The 18,743-nt window shown below is 40.8% G+C and overlaps 1 protein-coding gene across 1 annotated transcript in view; it reads right to left on the bottom strand.

Moving 5' to 3' along the window:
• GFAP (glial fibrillary acidic protein) overlaps positions 1–1,247 on the bottom strand; it is a gene marked incomplete at both ends in the record, with an annotated part of 30,874 nt that extends 29,627 nt beyond the window's left edge. Inside the window, one exon of the mRNA XM_081343358.1 lies at positions 745–1,247. Coding sequence (XP_081199484.1) covers positions 745–1,247 — 503 coding nt within the window. The remainder of the gene's footprint in view (positions 1–744) is intronic.
• Between the last annotated feature and the right edge of the window lie 17,496 nt (positions 1,248–18,743).

The following is an 18,743-nucleotide window of genomic DNA, read 5'->3' as shown; positions in this document are numbered from 1 at the left end:
TCTAGTTGAAATCTCCCAGGAATAAATGAACAATTATAATTCAGAAATTAAAAAAACAAATAATTAAAAGCTATCTCTGAAGTGAATTGTCTAGTTCCAAGTTTTTTATTTTCAGGAAAGTCTTTACATTAATTCATGCTCGGTTTATAAGGTATGCTGACCAGATTTCGCTATCAGATTGTATTACTGGGGAAAATATTTTCCCCAAAAATCTGCTGCTGCCTTGTACTGCAGGAAAAGATCAGAATGATTTGGAAATTATCACTAAGATAAGTCTACCATTATTAATTGTCTTGCTGAAGAAACAATAGATATCTGAAGAATCACATTTTGTGAAATTCTATGCTCTATGGAGCATCTTTCCTCAATGTGGAGTTTTTAGGATGTGCTGAAATTGCAGTTCTCGGAATTTTAGGTTATCAAGCTAAATGGAATTTTAGGGGTTGCTGTCTTATCATCTGAAAGGTCCTACTTTGGAGAAAACTGCTCTAGCCAATTCCATAGACAGGCAGCATAGGGCAAGGTAATGTAAGTATGTCCCTAAAATCATTTAACTAATCTGACCGATTAAAAAATTGGTTTCAAATACAGAAGATACAGATCTTGACTAAATTATCCCCAGTGGTCATTTTGGAAATCCTAGACTTAGACCATTTTAAATCTTAGTGTTCTCCAGCTTTCACCTATACTTCTGTATTTCAGTGCTCTGCCCCCGCCTCATGAAAACTGGAAAGCCTTTCTTACTTTTGCCGGAGATTGTTGAGATCCTCCAGCAAGTTGTCTCTCTCAATCTCCAACCTGGATTTAGAGTTGGAGAGTTGGTCTACTTGGTGACGTAGCTCCCTCATCTCTTCCTGGTAAATGTCTGCCAACTTATTGGGCTCCTTGTCTCGAAGTTGATTGAGCTCAGCAACAAGAACTTTGTTCTGTTGCTCCACGAAGCGAACTTTTTCGATGTAACTGGCAAAACGGTCGTTCAGCTCCATCATTTCCACCTTCTCATTGGTGCGGGTCTCTTTGAATTCATTGTTGAGAGCATCCGCCAAAGAAAAATCCACCTTGTCAGAGGAGAACTTGGGGCCAGAATGGAAACTGAGCCTGGCTGTCTTCAGCTTAGTGACAGAGAACTGGGTAGTGGGAGATGGAGGAAAGTATCTGCGGCCTGGCAAGAACCTCAGGGCATGGTGGACAGAGGTGGTTTGTGAGCCAAAGCGTCTTCCATAGGATGAGAGTCTATGTCCTTCCATGGTCAAAATGTTTTTGCAGGCTCTGCAAACTCAATGTTTTCTGTATGTGTGCTGCACTGGGTTTTATGCAGAAGGATTAACCATCCCTGCCTGATCATACGCCTGTGAAGGGCTGGAAGAGGGGGAGGAATAGGTTGCCTGCCAGGCCCCAACATATTTCATATTTACCATGCCAAGTGCCCTGGCAAAGAGAGAAAAGAAAGACATCAGGCAAGAGCTTTGAGCATTCTTGATCAAAAAGAGAGAGAAAGCACTTGGATGACTTCGCCTGTCTATGATGACCACCAACTCCTTGCAACTCACGTGTTAAGGCAATATGATGCTATCAAGAGTTAGATCCCCTTGCACCTCCCCCCCCCCATTGCAACCATTAACCACCTCAGTTACCTCGGTCTAAGAGAGGGAGGGAGTAGGAAAGCGTTTCAGATTGAAGAAGTACAGCAAACTTGAGCAATTTTTTTTGGAATATGAATAGCACTGTCTGTCTAATTCTCAACAATCTACTGCATTTTCTTTAAGTATCCAAATGCCAGGAGTCTGATTCATCTCATAAACAGATAGCTGAAAAATTAATTAAATCAGTTTTAAATTTTATTTTCAACTTCTGACTGACTTTCAATTCCAGCAGATCCTTGAAGACAGGGATGAGACTGATCTCCTATAATTTTAGATGTTTTTCTAATTCAAGTTGAAAAATGGTGCCATTAAAAGGGACAGAACTAACAGGATTGGGCACACAAGCATTCCATTATCTTAGTTTTATAAAGAGATATCAGACCAGAACTTGTTTGGAAAATACTTTTATATATATATATACACACACACTTATACTTATCCTTCCTAAACCTGATATTCTCAGGTTTTAAATGATAAATCCCATCTTGAAGAAAGTTGCTGTTACTCAAGACTAATTCGTTGTAATATCAGATGTGTCTGGCCTGAGATGGTGCTTGTGTATGTCAGAATGTTTCTCATGCTTGAACAAGATTAAGAACTAAATAGGGAAAAGTTTTACTTTAAATAACCACTTTACTTTTCTAAAAATAAAAAGAAGGCAAAAAGAACAACCAAGAACGAATCACATCATTACTGACATTAATTGGATTCTTGGTTTCTGGCCTTGCTGAGATAAGTGGGTGGACAGCAGACACAAGATTGGTTGATTCCAAATAATAAATGATTTTGCTCACCTGAAAGCACAAAGGATGTTAACAAAATATGAAGAAGATAATACTGCATTTTTTACATTATGATTGCTATCATTTACATTTTTTTAAAATCCTGCCTTCTGCCACCTGTGTACTAAAGAAAACAAATGCAAAAAGTTCTTGTTCAATAACAGTTTTATCCACATAAATCAGCTTTCTCCAATTTAGTTCTCCTTCTCTGAGAGATGGTAACTTAGTATTAGAGCATGTACTTTACATAAGGAAGTCTCAGGTTCTGTTCCTAATCATCTTTATGTAGGATGGACAAACTCTAGCCTGGAAAAATCATTGTCATTACGGTCTACAGTGCTGACCAAGATGAACCAGGTAGCGTCCTGTATTCCTATTGTGGGAAGAATCAAGAGAAAGAAATATTTTGGGGAATATTAAAAAGGCAGAATATATTTCCCCAAAGGAATAATGAAGAAGATCTTTTAAAAAACCCAGAAACCAGCTCCCAGAAACCAGCCCCAGCTCCTGTCCCCAAGCAGAAACTAGGCAGAGGCCAGCTTTTAGAAATGCAGATGTAATAATCCATTCAGGAAGGTTGGAGTCAGAAAGCTATTAGGAAGACAAAGACACCTAAAATCTACATATCCCCACCCAAATTCTAAGGACAGGAGACATAATAGGATTAACCCACCAACATCAAAAAGGCACACTCAGACTCAGGTCAAAGTACATGACACAGGAAATACAAAGCCGCAAACAGGAACAGGAAACAACCTCAAGAGCCCCAAAAGGTATAAAAACCCACCACTTCCTGCTACATGTGGTCAGTTTTCCTAGAGCCATATTCCTCTCTGGCTCTCCTCTTCAATAAACTACAACCTTCTTTCTAAGGCAGTCTCCATTTTGATTATTCCTGGCTTGGACTTGACCCTGATGAAGACTTTTTCTTTCTACACTATATTCCCAGTTGTATTGTCAGGCCCAAGAACCAAAAACAATATATGGAATTACTTCTGAATAGTTATTTTGTTATTTTTCGCTTACAAACAAACCAAAGCAATTATCTGCAATAACAACAGATATATTTCTGAGAATTGCTAGGAAGAGTCTGACCTTGCTCTCTTCCTGCCTAACTGACATTCCAAGTTCTACTGTCACTCTGCCCTCTGGGGAGGAGCCCCTCCCTTCTGCAGCTCTTGATCACATTTCACCACGTGTTAGCTGAGCCACCACAGCCATTTAACAATGTGGAGGGGACTAAGGTTTGTGAAAATCAATGTAAAAAGACATTGGTGAGTTTTTCATTTTCCTAGGAATCGGTCAAACCTACCACACAACTCCACCTAAAATCCGGGAGCAGGTGGGTCATAGAAAGATGCACAGGGGCTAGAGTAATTGAGCATGTTTCTGACATATGTTTGTTACTATGTTGTGGAAAGGCTAATTACAATGCATATTCATTTACGGTACTGGTCAGACCTTTCCCACCTCAGTATTATACAGTACCATTTTAATTGTAAATAGGCCTTGATGCTCCCAATTCTCTGGAAGTTACCCATGGCTGGGGAAAAGTTTGACTCAATTGCTTCTCTCCCTGACACACCCCTGGTCTACAGCTGTCTCATCTCATTCCAGTTCTTGCTTAACTACCATTCCCGCCACCCAATTTGTGTGCAGTCTTGGCTGACCAGGCCTTGCGTCCTTCTGGAGCCAGAAGCAGACAGTCCCACAAAGGGCCTTACTAATAGACCTGAGGCCACAGCATGAGCTCTTTTCTTAGAACAGAAGGAGCTCTGTATTCTATGCCCTGTCCCAAACTTTCCACTTTCATGCTCTTCATTACAAGATTGATATCAACTTCCCAGCTCAACTGCCATTGTCAGAAAAACTGAGAATTGCTGAAGGAACACAGTGTCCCCAGGGAAGAAATTGACAAAAACAAAGAAATCAAAATTAATGGGGTGTGGGGATGGGAGGGGAAGCATTATTGAAAACCTCTGTCAAAGAGAACTTTGTAGAACTATAGATGAGCCAAATGCTGCATGATTAAAGAACTACATGCCAGCAAAAGATTCCAAGTACATTTTTAGATCCTACATTGCTTCAGGGGTAGTGCTTTTACTTAGGCTGAAAGTCACGCTTCTGCCTTCCAGTTTACTACCTCTATACCAGGGGTAGGCAACCTCGGCTCTTTTATGACTCATGGACTTCAACTCCCAGAATTCCTGAGTCAGCATAGCTGACTCAGGAATTCTGGGAGTTGAAGTCCATGAGTCATAAAAGAGCCGTGGTTGCCTACCCCTGGTCTAGGGAGTCCACCGAGCAGGATCTCCGCAGACTTGAACCCCAGAGCCTTGCCCGGCCAAGGGGAATTCAAGGTAGAGCAAAATAAGGCTGGAAAAAGAAAAAAAAAGAACGACGGTGTAGCTACAGCCAGCCACGTCCAGGCAGCCTCTTCTCCGGATTCCTTACTCGGGAAAGAAGAGGGTGGACCAGATGACCTTCGAGGTCCCTTCCAGCTCTGAGATTCTGTTACGAAGGGGGACTTTAAAGAACTGCGGGCGGCGGGGAGGCGATGCCGGTGGGGCTGGACAACACCCGAGAGAGCAGCGGAGGCCCCGAGAGCCTGGATCAGGGGTCGGCAACCTCGGCTCTTTTATGACTCGTGGACTTCAACTCCCAGAATTCCTGAGCCAGCATAGCTGGCTCAGGAATTCTGGGAGTTGAAGTCCACGAGTCATAAAAGAGCCAAGGTTGCCGACCCCTGCTCTATACCATTCTAAATATCAACTGTCTAAACCAGAGGTGGGGAACTGGCTCAGGAATTCTAGGAGTTGAAGTCCACAGGTCATAAAGGGACAATAGTTCCTCATTCCTAGCCTAAAGTCACATGGTATAGGAACTGCAAGCCCAAACCATCTGTATTTGTTCTCATGAGTTTTTTTTTATAGGATATTTTTGTATCTTGTCTAGAGAGGATGGTTTGGTCCTTGGAAAGTTTATTCTGGCCACTCCTCAGTCAAGAGCCTCTAGGTTGTTTCTTCCATCAAATTAGTATCAGAAGTAGATAGTGTGAGGTAGTCTGACAATAGTCTTTCGCCATTCCTGGTTCAATTTGCAGATTTATCTTTTTATTATATGCATTTATCCATGACTTGATGACCCAGCTCAGAGATTTTTCATGTGAAAGCCTAAATAAGTTTATCCAACGGTAAAAATCAAATGAAGAAATATGGAGGAAGAGGAAGTCTTTTGGCTTTAGGGGAAGGGGATTACTATATTTTCAAATATATTCAGTTCTGTCACAGAAAGAATATGCAGGAAGCTTATGCTTTGCTCTATTTTCCATGTTCATTCTCAGGCTTTTGATTGCTGCTCCACTTAGGTGCAAAGGAAGATGGACTTCCAGAATTTAGAGTACGGTAACTACCCTTGATTTCAGTTTACAAAACCCTTTAGCTAATGCATCTCTTCAAACATTGCCCCACTTCCGCCCCTACTTGCCAAAAAAACAAACCAAGCAAGAACATCAGGTATAAGAATTTGACTTTACTAATATATTCTGAAGTAGGATAGAAACTGCTTTATATAGTGATGTAAACCAGACTGAACAAGTTTAGTCTTCAATATGTTGGACCAGTGGCGTAGCGTGGGGGGTGCAGGGGGGGCCGGCCGCACCGGGCGCAACTTCTGGGGGGGGTGCGCTCGAGGCGCCGGGATCCGGCAGGGCGGAGGCACCGGAGCCCCAGCCGGGAAGGGCCTGACGCCCCATGGCGCGCCACACACACACACAAACACACAACCACACAGCATGACTCCTCCTTCGGGCCGCTCCGCCTTCACTCCGGCGCTGGACGGAAGCCTTCTCTCCCTCCTCCCCCCCCGCAAAGGAGAAGGCGGCTCCTGAGCGTGCACAGAGCGCGGCCCTCCTGCAAGCCCGGGGCTCCGCTGCGGAGGCTCTCCCAAGGCGCTCCCGGGGTTGCCAAAGGCGGGGGGGGCGCGGCGGGGCTTGAAAGAGGGTGGATTTCCCGCGGGGGGGAGGATCGCTGCAGCGTCTCTCCGGGGGTCCCTGCTCTGGAACGAAAGCTGCGTCGGCAGGTTGCCGATCCAACCGTGCATCGGCGATCGGGACCGCCCCCCGACACATGTCGCCAGCAGCGAGAGTTTCCAGCCAGGCCGGCGAATCTTTGGGGTGAGGTGCCAAAGAGAAGGAGGCGGCTTGGCTTGGATAAGCAGCGTCTGGGCAGAAAATAGGTCGGGCGCCGCAGCAAGTATGAATTCCTGGGGTTCAGCCTAAGCAGGCAAAGCTGCAGGGTGGGTTGGTTGGCTTTTCCGGCTTTGGAATAACCTTGGGAAGCTGAGGCATTGTAAGTTGGAAGTCATTGTTTGTCGCCTAACATGTTGGGTCAACCCCACGCCACATGCTAAGCCATAAACCGTGGTTGGTATCCAGGGTTTAGGACAAGATGGAGAAAACTAGCCAATTGTGGGATCATAAATCTTGATGAAGCCCATCATCGCTCCATGTGATGTATGCACTCAATCTACAAACGTAGTCCAAGCCTATTCACATCTGTTGTAAGGTCATTCTCTCGTGGGGTTTATCCTGACGTCCACTAAGAGTGGAACAAACATGCCCCATTAACCATTTTCAACGCCATGTCCTCTCTTTGTCTCATCCTAAATCACAGCTGAGGCAACTTAAAGTTGCCTTGTTTCAGTGTTAAACTAGCATTTTCCCTCTTCTCCAGAGACCCTTTTTTGCCTTGAACCTAACTCAGGGGTAGGCAACCTTGGCTCTTTTATGACTCATGGACTTCAACTCCCAGAATTCCTGAGCTAGTGGAAGAGACTCGAGTGCTAAAATCCACAGGTTAGGGGGCGCAAATTACTTGCCTTGCCCCGGGTGCTGACAACCCACGCTACGCCACTGTGTTGGACTATAACTCTTGGAAAGTCTCAACTTGCATGTGGTTGATTTAAAGCTAGGGTGCAGATTCCATGTTATAATCTCAACCTGCTAAACCAAATCTGAGCTACTGTCATTTGTGGCTGGTGATAAAGAAATATTATAGTTGCTAGAGCAAGCAATGAACTTGTGGAAACAACACAGTCTGAAAAATGATTTTATTGCCTGATATTTTTTTAAAAAAGTAATTAAAGAGGGCATCTGACCTGCATTAGCTTCCCTCATCACCTTTATTTCCACAAATGCTTCTGCCCCCAAAGAAACCCATAAGCTTTCATAGAATATAAAAATAACACATTGTGATCCAACACTTGGTTTGGAGAGATCTAGAAAAATGACCGCATTGGAGTTAGATTCTCATAAACTGGAACTTTATTATCCTTAATATAAATAAAGAGTCTCCACCTCCATCTTTCATATTGCTAGTACACTGTACATGTCCCACAAATTCTAAATGGGAGATCACCAACCCCAAGAATTGAGCCCCCCCAATGAGTATATGACATTCATGCTCATCATCAACAATTTTAATGCCTCTCAATAGAGTTTAAACAGCTGAGATCTGAAATTTCAATACAGATAGTACTCAACTTATAACCACCACTGAATCCCAAATTTCTGTTGCTAAGCTAAACAGAGTTAAGTGAGTTTTGCCCCCATTTTATGATGTTTCTTGCTGTAGTTGTTAAGTGAATCACTGCAATAATTAAGTTAGTAACTTAACTATTGCTGTTAAGAGAATCTGGCTTCCCCATTGACTCTGCTTGTCAAAAGGCTGCAAAAAGGAGATCACATAACCCTGGAAAACTGCAACTGTCATAAATATGAGTCAGTTGCTAAGTGTCTGAATTTTGATCAAGTGACTGTGGAGATGCTACAATGTTCATAAATGTCGTAAGTCACTTTTTCAGTGCTGTTGTAACTTTGAACAACAGTCACAAACAAACTGTTGTAAGTCAAGGACTATCTGTACTAACTGCCATACTACAATACTATAAATGTTGCAGTAGTTGACCTATAACACAGGTCTGCAACCCACGGCTCCGGAGCCGCATGCGGCTCTTTCAGCCATCTCCTGCAGCTCCCAATCCTCTGCCATGTGCAATCCAAAAAAAAAAGTGGGACTAAAAAAGTTCAACCAATCAATTCAAATATGCAGGGTAGGTGCATATCTTGCCTTGGCTCCACTCTTCAGTCAAACCCTTTTCTGCGCATGCATGCATGTATGTGCATGTGCACACATTTTTTTGCGGCTCCCAGTTTTTCCTTTTGTGAGGGAACCAGTTCCGAGTGGCTTTTTCACTGTTTCAGGTTGCTGACCCCTGAGCATTAGGAGTCTCCATGCCTTTGCACTTACAGTCTTGCTGCCACATATTTATTGGTGCCCTATATGGACACCCTATCCTATATCATGATTGTCCTGTGCACTGAAACCCAGGCACACCCAAGTACCAAAGTGACTAGCTTGCTATTTTGGAGAAATTTACAACCATGTAATTATAGAACAGATTGTGGGTCCTCTTGTCCCTGGCTTATCTCCAAACTTAATTCCCCCTCTGTGCAAACCCCCACCTCTGCCCTGAATATGAAGGTCAAGGCAGTTGTTTGCCAGCTCCAGAGTCTTTTAAGCATGTCCTCCATTGGAACAGAAAGAAAAGACTGTTGTTTGGCTGTTGAGCAAGACTTGGATGCTGTGAATAGGATTGGGGGGGGGGAGTTGCCTGTGCATAGCAATTAAATCTTCTTTATCCCACATGACGGGGGACCTGGCTGTCTTTGAGGAACTACCTATAAAACTCAGTCAGATATTTCAGCCCTGCAAAGTTCTGGGAAACAATGCAGCTTCAGCAATAGAGGACATGGCTACTTTTAGGGGCATTGAAGACTCTTTGTACCTTTTCTTTTAAATGAGATTCATTGTAGTAAACAGGATCAGATATAGCAACTGGGACACACTTTAAGCTGATTGCAGCTGGGCTTGTTATATTTTGCACTATGCATTTTCCCTATCCTTCATTTATTACATAAATAGAGGCATCCAGAAAGGATGGTCAAAAAGGTCAAAATAGAAAACTGATTGTGCAGTTGAAGCTCCCCCCCCCCCCTTTAAAAATAAAAAAAATAAAAATCACATTGCATGTAAAAACGAGACGGGATTTCAATCACAGGGCTGCAGCTGCTGTCATGATGGTTTTGATCCTCACCCCATGATGACCCTGCAGGATAGCTGATTAAATGCTGCCACACTCAGGGTCAAGATGCGAGATGAAGGCAACATTATGGGGACCTGATTAAAAAAACTGCCAGTACAAATTCAAAATTTGGTGCATGCAGCTATCCCCTGTAGAATTCTGAAGCAGATACTGCTGATTGATAAGATTTATAAAAAAATAACACAGTGAGAATTCATGCCGGTAACCACAATAATAATGCATTAAACATGTCATTACTGTGAAAGTCACTGTGCAATTTCCAAGAAAGAATTTCAGAGTTATTATTAAAATGCTTTATAGCACGACTATCAAACTTGCCGCATCACATGTCGTGACATATTGCAACCTTTTTTGCATTGCTGGAGCTGGGGTGGGTGCGGCCTCCATATGATGCAACTTGCCCACGGGCCGGCAGTTTGACCCCCCTGCTTTATAGTATATCTCTGCAATGACATTATAGTAACCTATATTACACCTGTTCAACAATGCTTTTGGATGCCCCTAGATCTTTCACTCTGGGGATTCTATTACTGTACCGATGTATCTCAAAAAGAGCAAAGATCAGTTGCATAGTAATAATGGCTAGTTCCATAATACTACTAGGTTGTAATTATAGTACATTTTCGGTGATTTACTGGAAATGTAATTGATTTATTCACATTTTTTAAAAATCTCAACTTTATTATTTTTATAAGTAACTCAAGGTGGTGAACATACTTAATATTTCTTCCTCCTCTCATTTCCCCCACAATAACAACCTTGTGAGGCAAGTTGGGCTGAGAGAGAGTAACAAAGTCACCCAGCTGGTTTTTATATTTAAGGCAGAGCTAGTTTCTAGTTTGTGCCTTAACCACTATACCAGGGGTAGGCAACCTCGGCTCTTTTATGACTCATGGACTTCAACTCCCATGACTCAGGAATTCTGGGAGTTGAAGTCCATGAGTCATAAAAGAGCCGAGGTTGCCTACCCCTGCACTATACCAAAGTAACCGATCAATGTAATGGATCCATTGGCACTTAATACTGTATTACCAAGCAGTTTGTTTTCCCACAGACAAGACTTTTTATTGCATACATAGAAAAATTGGCCCCTGTCAAATTTAGATAAAGTACTAAAGCCTGATCTCTCATTTTCTGCTCAATATAGGTGAGGGATGACTGGTGAACTGATTTCTGTTTGACCCATTCATAATGCTTTTGAATTGGCCTTTAAAAGTTAATGTTCCTCAAAAGGGTGATTTTCTCTCCTGTTTTCCTTCTGATATTTTCTTTCAATGTTTATATAATTAAAACAAGAAGGTAAAGAATTAATAAAAGCCCACTCCTGCAGGAAGTGATATTAAGGGACAATTTAGGAATGGAGATACCTTTGGGGAAATTAGGAAGCAATTGATTTTATTTATTGGATTATTACTTACATTTATATCCCATTATGTCCAAGCTAATTGTAGGACAGATATATAATTTTATAACAAGCTTGAGAGCTTTTATCACAAGAATGAGAGAGGAATGAGAGCAAAAATAATGAGCAGAAGGATGACTTCCATTACTTTTTTTATGGTAGTAAACCTGTGGCCCTCTAGGTATGGCTGAATTAGAATGTAGAATACTTTTTTTGGCCAAGTGTGATTAGACACATAAGAAGAATCTCTCAATGTACATGCAAAGCAACAAAGTAATAATAATCATAATATGATACCACAAGAGGGGGTAGTAGAGAGGATGAGGACATCTCATCTACAGCCATACAACATGGATAAATATACTTAGAAATAAAACAATACTGTGATAATTAGGTGTTCAGCAGAGTGATGCACGAGGGAAAAACCTGACCCTGTGTCTAGTTGTTTTGGCATGCAATGCACTATAGTGGCGTCCTTAGGAGAGGATTGAAACAATTTATGTCCTGGATTTGAGGAGTCTGTAGACATTTTCTCAGGCCTCCCTCTGACCCATGCAATATACAGGTCTTCTATGGAAGACAAGCTAGTTGCAATTGTTTTTTCTATAGTTTTAACTATCCATTAGAGTCTGTACCTGTTCTGTTCTGTCTACTTGTACCAAACTAGAGAATTATCAAAGTAAAGATGACAGATTCAATAATTCCTTTGTAGAATTGTATCAACAGCTCCTGGAGCAGTCTGAACTTCCTAAGTTGATGTAGGAAGAACATTCTTTCTTGTGCCTTTTTAATGATGGTTCTAATGTTAAGTGTCCATTTCAAATACTTGAGATTATAGAACCAAAAACCCTGAAGGATTCTCCTGCTGATACTGTGCTATCAAATATAGTAAGGGGTGATAGAGTAGGAAGGCTCTTCCTAAAACCCACTTATGAGGTGACTACAATCTTAAGCATGTTCAGCTCCAAATTGTTCCGGCTGCACCACAGGATGAATTAATTGTTAAAGGTCCCATCTATATGCAGATTCATCATCATCTCAAATGAGACTAATGACTGTTGTATCATCAAAAAGTTTAGTACTTTAACAGAGAGATCCTTAGAGATGCAGTCATTGGTGTAGAGAGAGAAAAGCAATGGAGAAAATACACAGTCCTGAGGGTGCTAGATGTGATTTTCTCTAGCTTCACAAAAAGCTAATAATCCACCTACAAATATAGACAGGTATTTACAGTAACTGAATCAGTTTGAAGAATTTCTAGATTGAATCCCAAGCTGAAGTTTATGAAAATGACCCGTACATAGATACCTGGGGATTCAAGATGTTGTAAGATGTACTGCAGTGCTATGTTGACAGCATCTTCTACTAATCTACTTTCTTGGTAGGCAAACTGCAAAGGGATCTAGCAGTGGATCAGTGATGATTTTCAAGTGGGCCAGCACTAATCTCTCAAAGATCTTCATAACTACAGATGTAGAGCAACCGGTCTGTAGTCATTCACCTCCTTGATGGAGGGTTTCTTGGAAACTGGGATGATAGTAGAGCATTTGAAGCAAGAAGGGACATAGCTCATCTCCAGTGACTTATTAAAGATGCAGGTCAAGATGGGGCCCAGGTTTTCAAGCAAGAAGACTTTACTCTGTTTGGAGCTGGTGATTTTCCTATATTTTTTCTATGAAATAGGCCTTGCACATTTTTTTCTAAATTCACCAGAGATGGGGGGCCTAGAGGATTGGAGATAGGTGTAGGAAATTTGGTTACTGTTGGTGAATCTGAGGTGGGGAAGGTAGCAATAGTTGACAGTAATCTCCTCTCAAACCTACAATAGAACACATTTGGGTCATTTGACAACTGATGATTCTCCTCAATAAGGGAGGGAGCTCTGCTGTAGCTCTTCAAGCTTCCCCACACATTTGCTGGTACATTACCTGATAACTGATTCTTCAGCTTTTCAGAGTAGCTTCTCTTTGCTACCTTGATCTCCCTTGTTAAGACATTCCTGGCCTTTTTTCCCCCTCAGACGTTTCTCTGCAGCCTGAGTGGATTGAATTCTGATATTAGGTAACATTCCTGCTGGTTTAATACTAGAAAATGATAATAAAGTTTTTATCTATCTTATTAGCTGTGCATATACCTTGCCTTTATGACACAGAGTGAGCCAAAGCTCATTCATTGATTTAAAATAATCAGTTGCATGCTTGATTGAAACATCAGGCTAGTCACATCATTTTGTTGTACTTAATGGTGGAACAACAGGATCTTGTTTTCATTTTGGCAGTCTCACTGTTTCCAAGGAAGCCACTCTGGGATCAATTAACAATGGCTTAAAAGTAGAGAAAAGCAGGCACTGAGAATAACTCTCACAGTGACCTGCAGCTGAATTTGAACTGTTGACTTCACATCCACTTAACCCAGGATTGGAAGAAATGAATACAGCAAACTGGATTTTGGATAGTTTTTGAAAGAAATTCCATTGTAATACTCCTTTTGTGGGTAAGCTGACCATTGGCCAAGCTACTTGGAGCCCATATCTTATGTCACCTTTCATTGTTTAATAGCCAGAGAGCCTGGGGAATGTTATGACATCAGAATCAGTTGAACAGAATGGGAAACTCTAATGAGGCTACCGAATAAACATAAGAGTTTCTTTATTCCCAGTCAGTGATGTGTGTGGGGAGAGGGCATTTTTGTCTTTCCCTATTGAATAACAGAATTGGTGGGAGACCAGAGAAGTTGCCTGAAAAATAGGTGGAGTTCTGGAAACTGATGATTGAAGATGCTTAAGAATCCAGGTCATAGATTTGGAAAACAAGGACAAGAAAAGGACAGTAATATCCCAGAAGGACCACTAACTAGCTTATAAGTAGTTTAATAAGATCAATTAAATAAAAATGCATTTTACTCTTGCCAGTATCTCAACACAAAAGCTTCTTTGAACTGCTAAAGGCAGTAAAGTAAGAGAATTTACAGCTAGAAAATCAGAAATGAACTATTCATTGCTTAGTTTGCTTTTTCTTTCTCAATGACAAATATATAGCAGGACCACAATAGCCTAAACAGAGGCTAGAGAAAAAAACCAAATAGTTGCCACTGGGACCCAATTCTCAGCTTTAGCTGATTCAGTATGTACTGTTGGATGCTTGCGGCGGGTTTTTTTTTTAAAAAATAATAATTTGAAACCCAACTAAATGTTGGAAGTATACGATGCAACGAGGATGGGGTTCTGCCTTAGATAATAAAGGTCTTAAAACTGAGTGGAATGGGATCACATTGGATGTAGAGCAGGGGTGTCAAACTGGCAGCCCATAGCCTAGATGCATCACATGCAGCCCATGCCTACCCCGACTCAGCAAAGGTAAAAACATCATGATATGTAACAACAACAACAACAACAACAACAACAACAACAACAACAATAACAATAACAATAACAATAACAATAACAATAACAATAATAATAATAATAATAATAATAATAATGTTGGAAGGGACCTTGGAGGTCATCTAGTCCAACCCCCTGCTAAGGCAGGAAACCCTATACCATTTCAGAAAAATGGCTGTCCAGTCTCTTCTTAAAAACTTCCAGTGCTGGAGCATCCACCGCTTCTGGAGGCAGGTTGTTCCACTGGTTAGTTGTTCTAACTGTCAGGAAGTTTCTCCTTAGTTCTAGGTTGATTTTCTCCTTGACTAGTTTCCATCCATTGCTTCTTGTCTTGCTTTCAGGTGCTTTGGAGAATAGCTTGGCTCCTTCTTCTTTGTGGCGGCCCCTGAGATATTGGAACACTGCTATCATGTCACCCCTCACCCTTCTCTTCGTTAAACTACACATACCCAATTCCAGCAACCGTTCCCTATATGTTTTAGCCTCCAGTCCCCCAATCATCTTTGCTGCTCTTCTCTGTACTCTTTCTAGAGTCTCGACATCTTTTTTACATCGTGGTGAGCAAAACTGGATGCAGTATTCCAAGTGTGGCCTTACCAAGGCATTGTAAAGTGGTATTAGTACTTCACGTGATCTTGATTCTATCCCTCTGTTAATGCAGCCTAGCACTGTGTTGGCTTTTTTGGCAGCTGCAGCACACTGCTGGCTCATATTGAAGTGATTGTCCACTAGGACTCCGAGATCTCTCTCACAGTTGCTACTATCGAGCAAGGTACCACCTATATGTCATGTGACGTGATCGGGTTTGACACCACTGATGTAGAGGAATAAGCCAGCAAAAAATAAAAATAAATAAAGTCTGAAAATAGGCTGGGGCTGTGAAAAAGAAGAGCAGCTGGCCTTCTAAGCCTCCACTAGAAACACAGAGGGAAAAATTCAGAAAGAAGGGCACTGCTGAGGCAAGGCTCAGCAAGATTTTTGTAATGTAACAAGCTGCCCACTCTGAGGCTTCAAATTGCAAAGCAGTGTGCTTACTGGATTTCATCATGACAAAGAACTGACAAATATGTATAAAAGTTGCACCAATATACAAGATGCACATTTGGAAATTATCATTATAGTAGAAAGAGAAATAAAATGTAGCTTAATTGCAATGTGAATCACGAGAAGGAAAACAAACTGCAATGGGTATAATACGAGCCAAGTGATCTTTATTTCTGCTTTGTCTCCTTCATGAATACTTGGTGTTAATGAGCAATTTCAGAGCTTTTGCTGTCTTCTATCTTATCGTTCTTGAGTGGGCGGCATTATTAATAGAAGATATCTTTAAACAGGGAGTATCTTCTGGGAAGTAGGAAAATGTTCATCGTAAGAACATAGAATAATAGAAATTTAAGAAAAAGAATATAGAATAATAAAAAAACACTTAAAACTGCCCAGTGATGGAGCACCTGCATGTTCCAGAGGCAGGCTGTTCCACTGATTAATTGTTCTTACTTTCAGGAAATTTTTCCTTAGTTCTAGGTTGGATCTCTCTTTAATGATCTTCCACCCATTACCTCTTGTGCTGTCCTACAATAAAGAAATAAATAAAAATAAAATAAAATAGAGAAAATAAAGAAGCTTTCTATTGTCCTGAGTTTCTTAATAGCTCCCTTCCAAACTAGTGTAAAATACACTAGTCCACCCTAAAATACAAAGAAAATCCATAAGGATAGATATTTTATTGCTGTAACGTTTAAGTAATGAGAGATGTGTCCAACTCTTTAAACAAGCAAGTTACAAAACTTCTAAAGCAGAGGCAATGAGAACGTCCCAACCATTTGCTGGAATAAGAGAATTGCATAGGGTATATATGTTAGGTCCAGGATTTGTGATGGGAACTGAAGATATGGGTTCCAAGTAGCTGGGATCTTGCAGTTTTTTCTAGCCCAACTCTCCAGAAGACTTGGTATTCAGTCTCCAGCCAGTGTACATGCAGTGATTAGACATATACAAGGGAAATATCATATGGATGGAAAATTTTGTCTTTAGAAAGAGCAACAACACAAGGCAGACACAGACTTAGAAATAGACCTCTGTATAATATTGGCCAGCTTATTTATTTCTGGCTAGTTGGCCAGATGTATTAAACTGAAGCCAATGGAAAAGAACTGTGAACAAATAGAATAGGCTGGGCTTTGGAATGACACTAGATGGCAGCTATGAATTGCAGTGCTGAACATTTTACCTCCTTGGGCTTCAGGTCAAAGGGAAGGTGCCTGACAACAAATCAGATCTTTTATTCAAAAAATTGCTTATTAAAAAAGAGCCTCTTAGAAATTGCCGAACATGAAAAACAAAAAATGTAGTAAAAAGGATTATAGGAAACAGCTTATGCATCTGAAAAATAATATGAAAAGATAAATATTTCTAATTTTATTTTAGGTTTTTATTTAAAAGCTTGATACAATGCTATTCTGCCTAAACATAGACAGTACAGGTAGTCCTTGGCTTAGAATTGTTTGAAGCTAAAAACAGCATTAAAAAAGTGACTTATGGCTGATCCTTGCACTTATGACCATTGCAATATCTCCACAGTCATATGATCAGAATTCAGGCAGTTGGCAAACAGCATGTATTTATGACAGTTGCAGCATCCTGGGGTCATGTGATTTCCATTTGCAACTTTTCCAGCAAGCTTCTGACAAAGTCAATGAAAGAAGGCAGATTTGCTTAACAACAGTGTGATTCACTTAACAGTTGCACTGATTTATTCAATAATCATATCCAAAAAGTTTGTAAAATCGAGCATTACTCATTCAACAACTGCACAGCTTAGTAATGGAAATTCTGATCTTGAGTATAAGTCAAGGACTACCTGTAAACAATAAAACATTTTAAAATCATATAGCACCTTTCTATTGCATGTCTTATAGATAGATGGGATTTATTATTCCCATGCTATATTGTGTTGCTGGCATACAGTATGCTGAGGATGGACAAAGGTCACACTGCTCTTCCAATGGAAGGGGGAGAAAATCCATCCTGTTTTTTCCACTTTCTCAAACACTTTACAGCTGCTTTCAGCAGATGTAAGTTTGATATGGCAATCAAAAAAACTCATCAAGGGAGAGGTGATATTGGTTTGGGGGTTTGGGGCATTTTTTTATTTTTTAGTTTTTTGTATGAAGGTACAAAGTAGCACTAGTTCATTTATTTAAGTTAGTTTAACATAGAACCTTAACCCATTTTTTTAAAAATAAAATTTCCTGGCATTATTTCAAATTAGCAAATGAACAGAATTCTCCAGATGAACACTGAGACGCAGCGTGGAGTACCTTGAAACATGTATACATTACCATTGGGTAACAATCTAATTCAACAACCAGTCAAACTGCAACATTTTCCTCAAATTCTGAAAAGTATATTTCATTTAAAAAAGTTCCCTATAAGCTTGTGAGTGGCATGTCTGATAGCTGGGAGATTGGGAGGAAGTTGTGTCCCTTAGTGTCATAAGTATGGGCTAATTCATTTGTTTAATGATTGATCCAGAGTGGGCTCAACTTCCTAGCCCAGGGGGAGGTTTTAGAACCAAAACCTAACTATTATCAATTCCCCATTCAAACAATAAGAGAATGCTATGGATCCTTTCCCAAAATGATTGCCTTAGTGGTCCCCTGGTCAATCACAAAACAGCAATTTACAAAAAAAATGAAGTGGGTGAGATCCTTTCTTCTTCTCCCCCCCAGTATCTGTGCTGCTTCACGTTTATCTTCATCTTTTTTGTTGGGCACTGATCACATTTCCAAACAAAGCATTCTTGTGAACTGCAACCATCCATAACTTTCTAAAAATACCTCTGGAGCTTATGTGGGACCTGGAGACATTCTTGGTAAAAATAGATAATACTAGAACTGACACATTGCTTTGAGGCGTGCCAACTTTCAATGTATTTATACGTCTATTTTTAGCATTGGGAAAGAAATACAGTCAGGTGAAGTAGGTATCCTTGGTAAGTGTTGAGGAAAGGATCCTTGACAGATTGATCTCTCCCACTGCCATAATTTTCAAATTAAGCAATTAAAACTACATGAGGAACAACTGGACCAAATTGGTTAACTCTGATTTCTCTGTCACTCCCTCCCTCTTTTGCATCTGTGTGGCCAAATCTATCATCTCTGTGTCTGAGGTTGAGCATCAATGTGGTATAAACTCACTTCTGACAAGGTAAGAGGTATGTAAGGAGATGTCCATCTGCAATGTTAGTTTCAGTTATTGAGATGGGTTTGTACCCATCTGGAAAGGACCACCTCTACAATTTGGGAATATTCTTAGATCTTTTTAGTCATAACATTAGACATTTGAGAAGTCTTGGTAGTAAGAAGTAT

This window comes from Vipera berus, assembly GCF_964194415.1.
Source record: "Vipera berus genome assembly, chromosome: Z".
In the NCBI taxonomy this organism is placed as follows: Eukaryota; Metazoa; Chordata; class Lepidosauria; order Squamata; family Viperidae; genus Vipera; species Vipera berus.
This window is presented reverse-complemented; position numbering and strand designations above follow the sequence as displayed.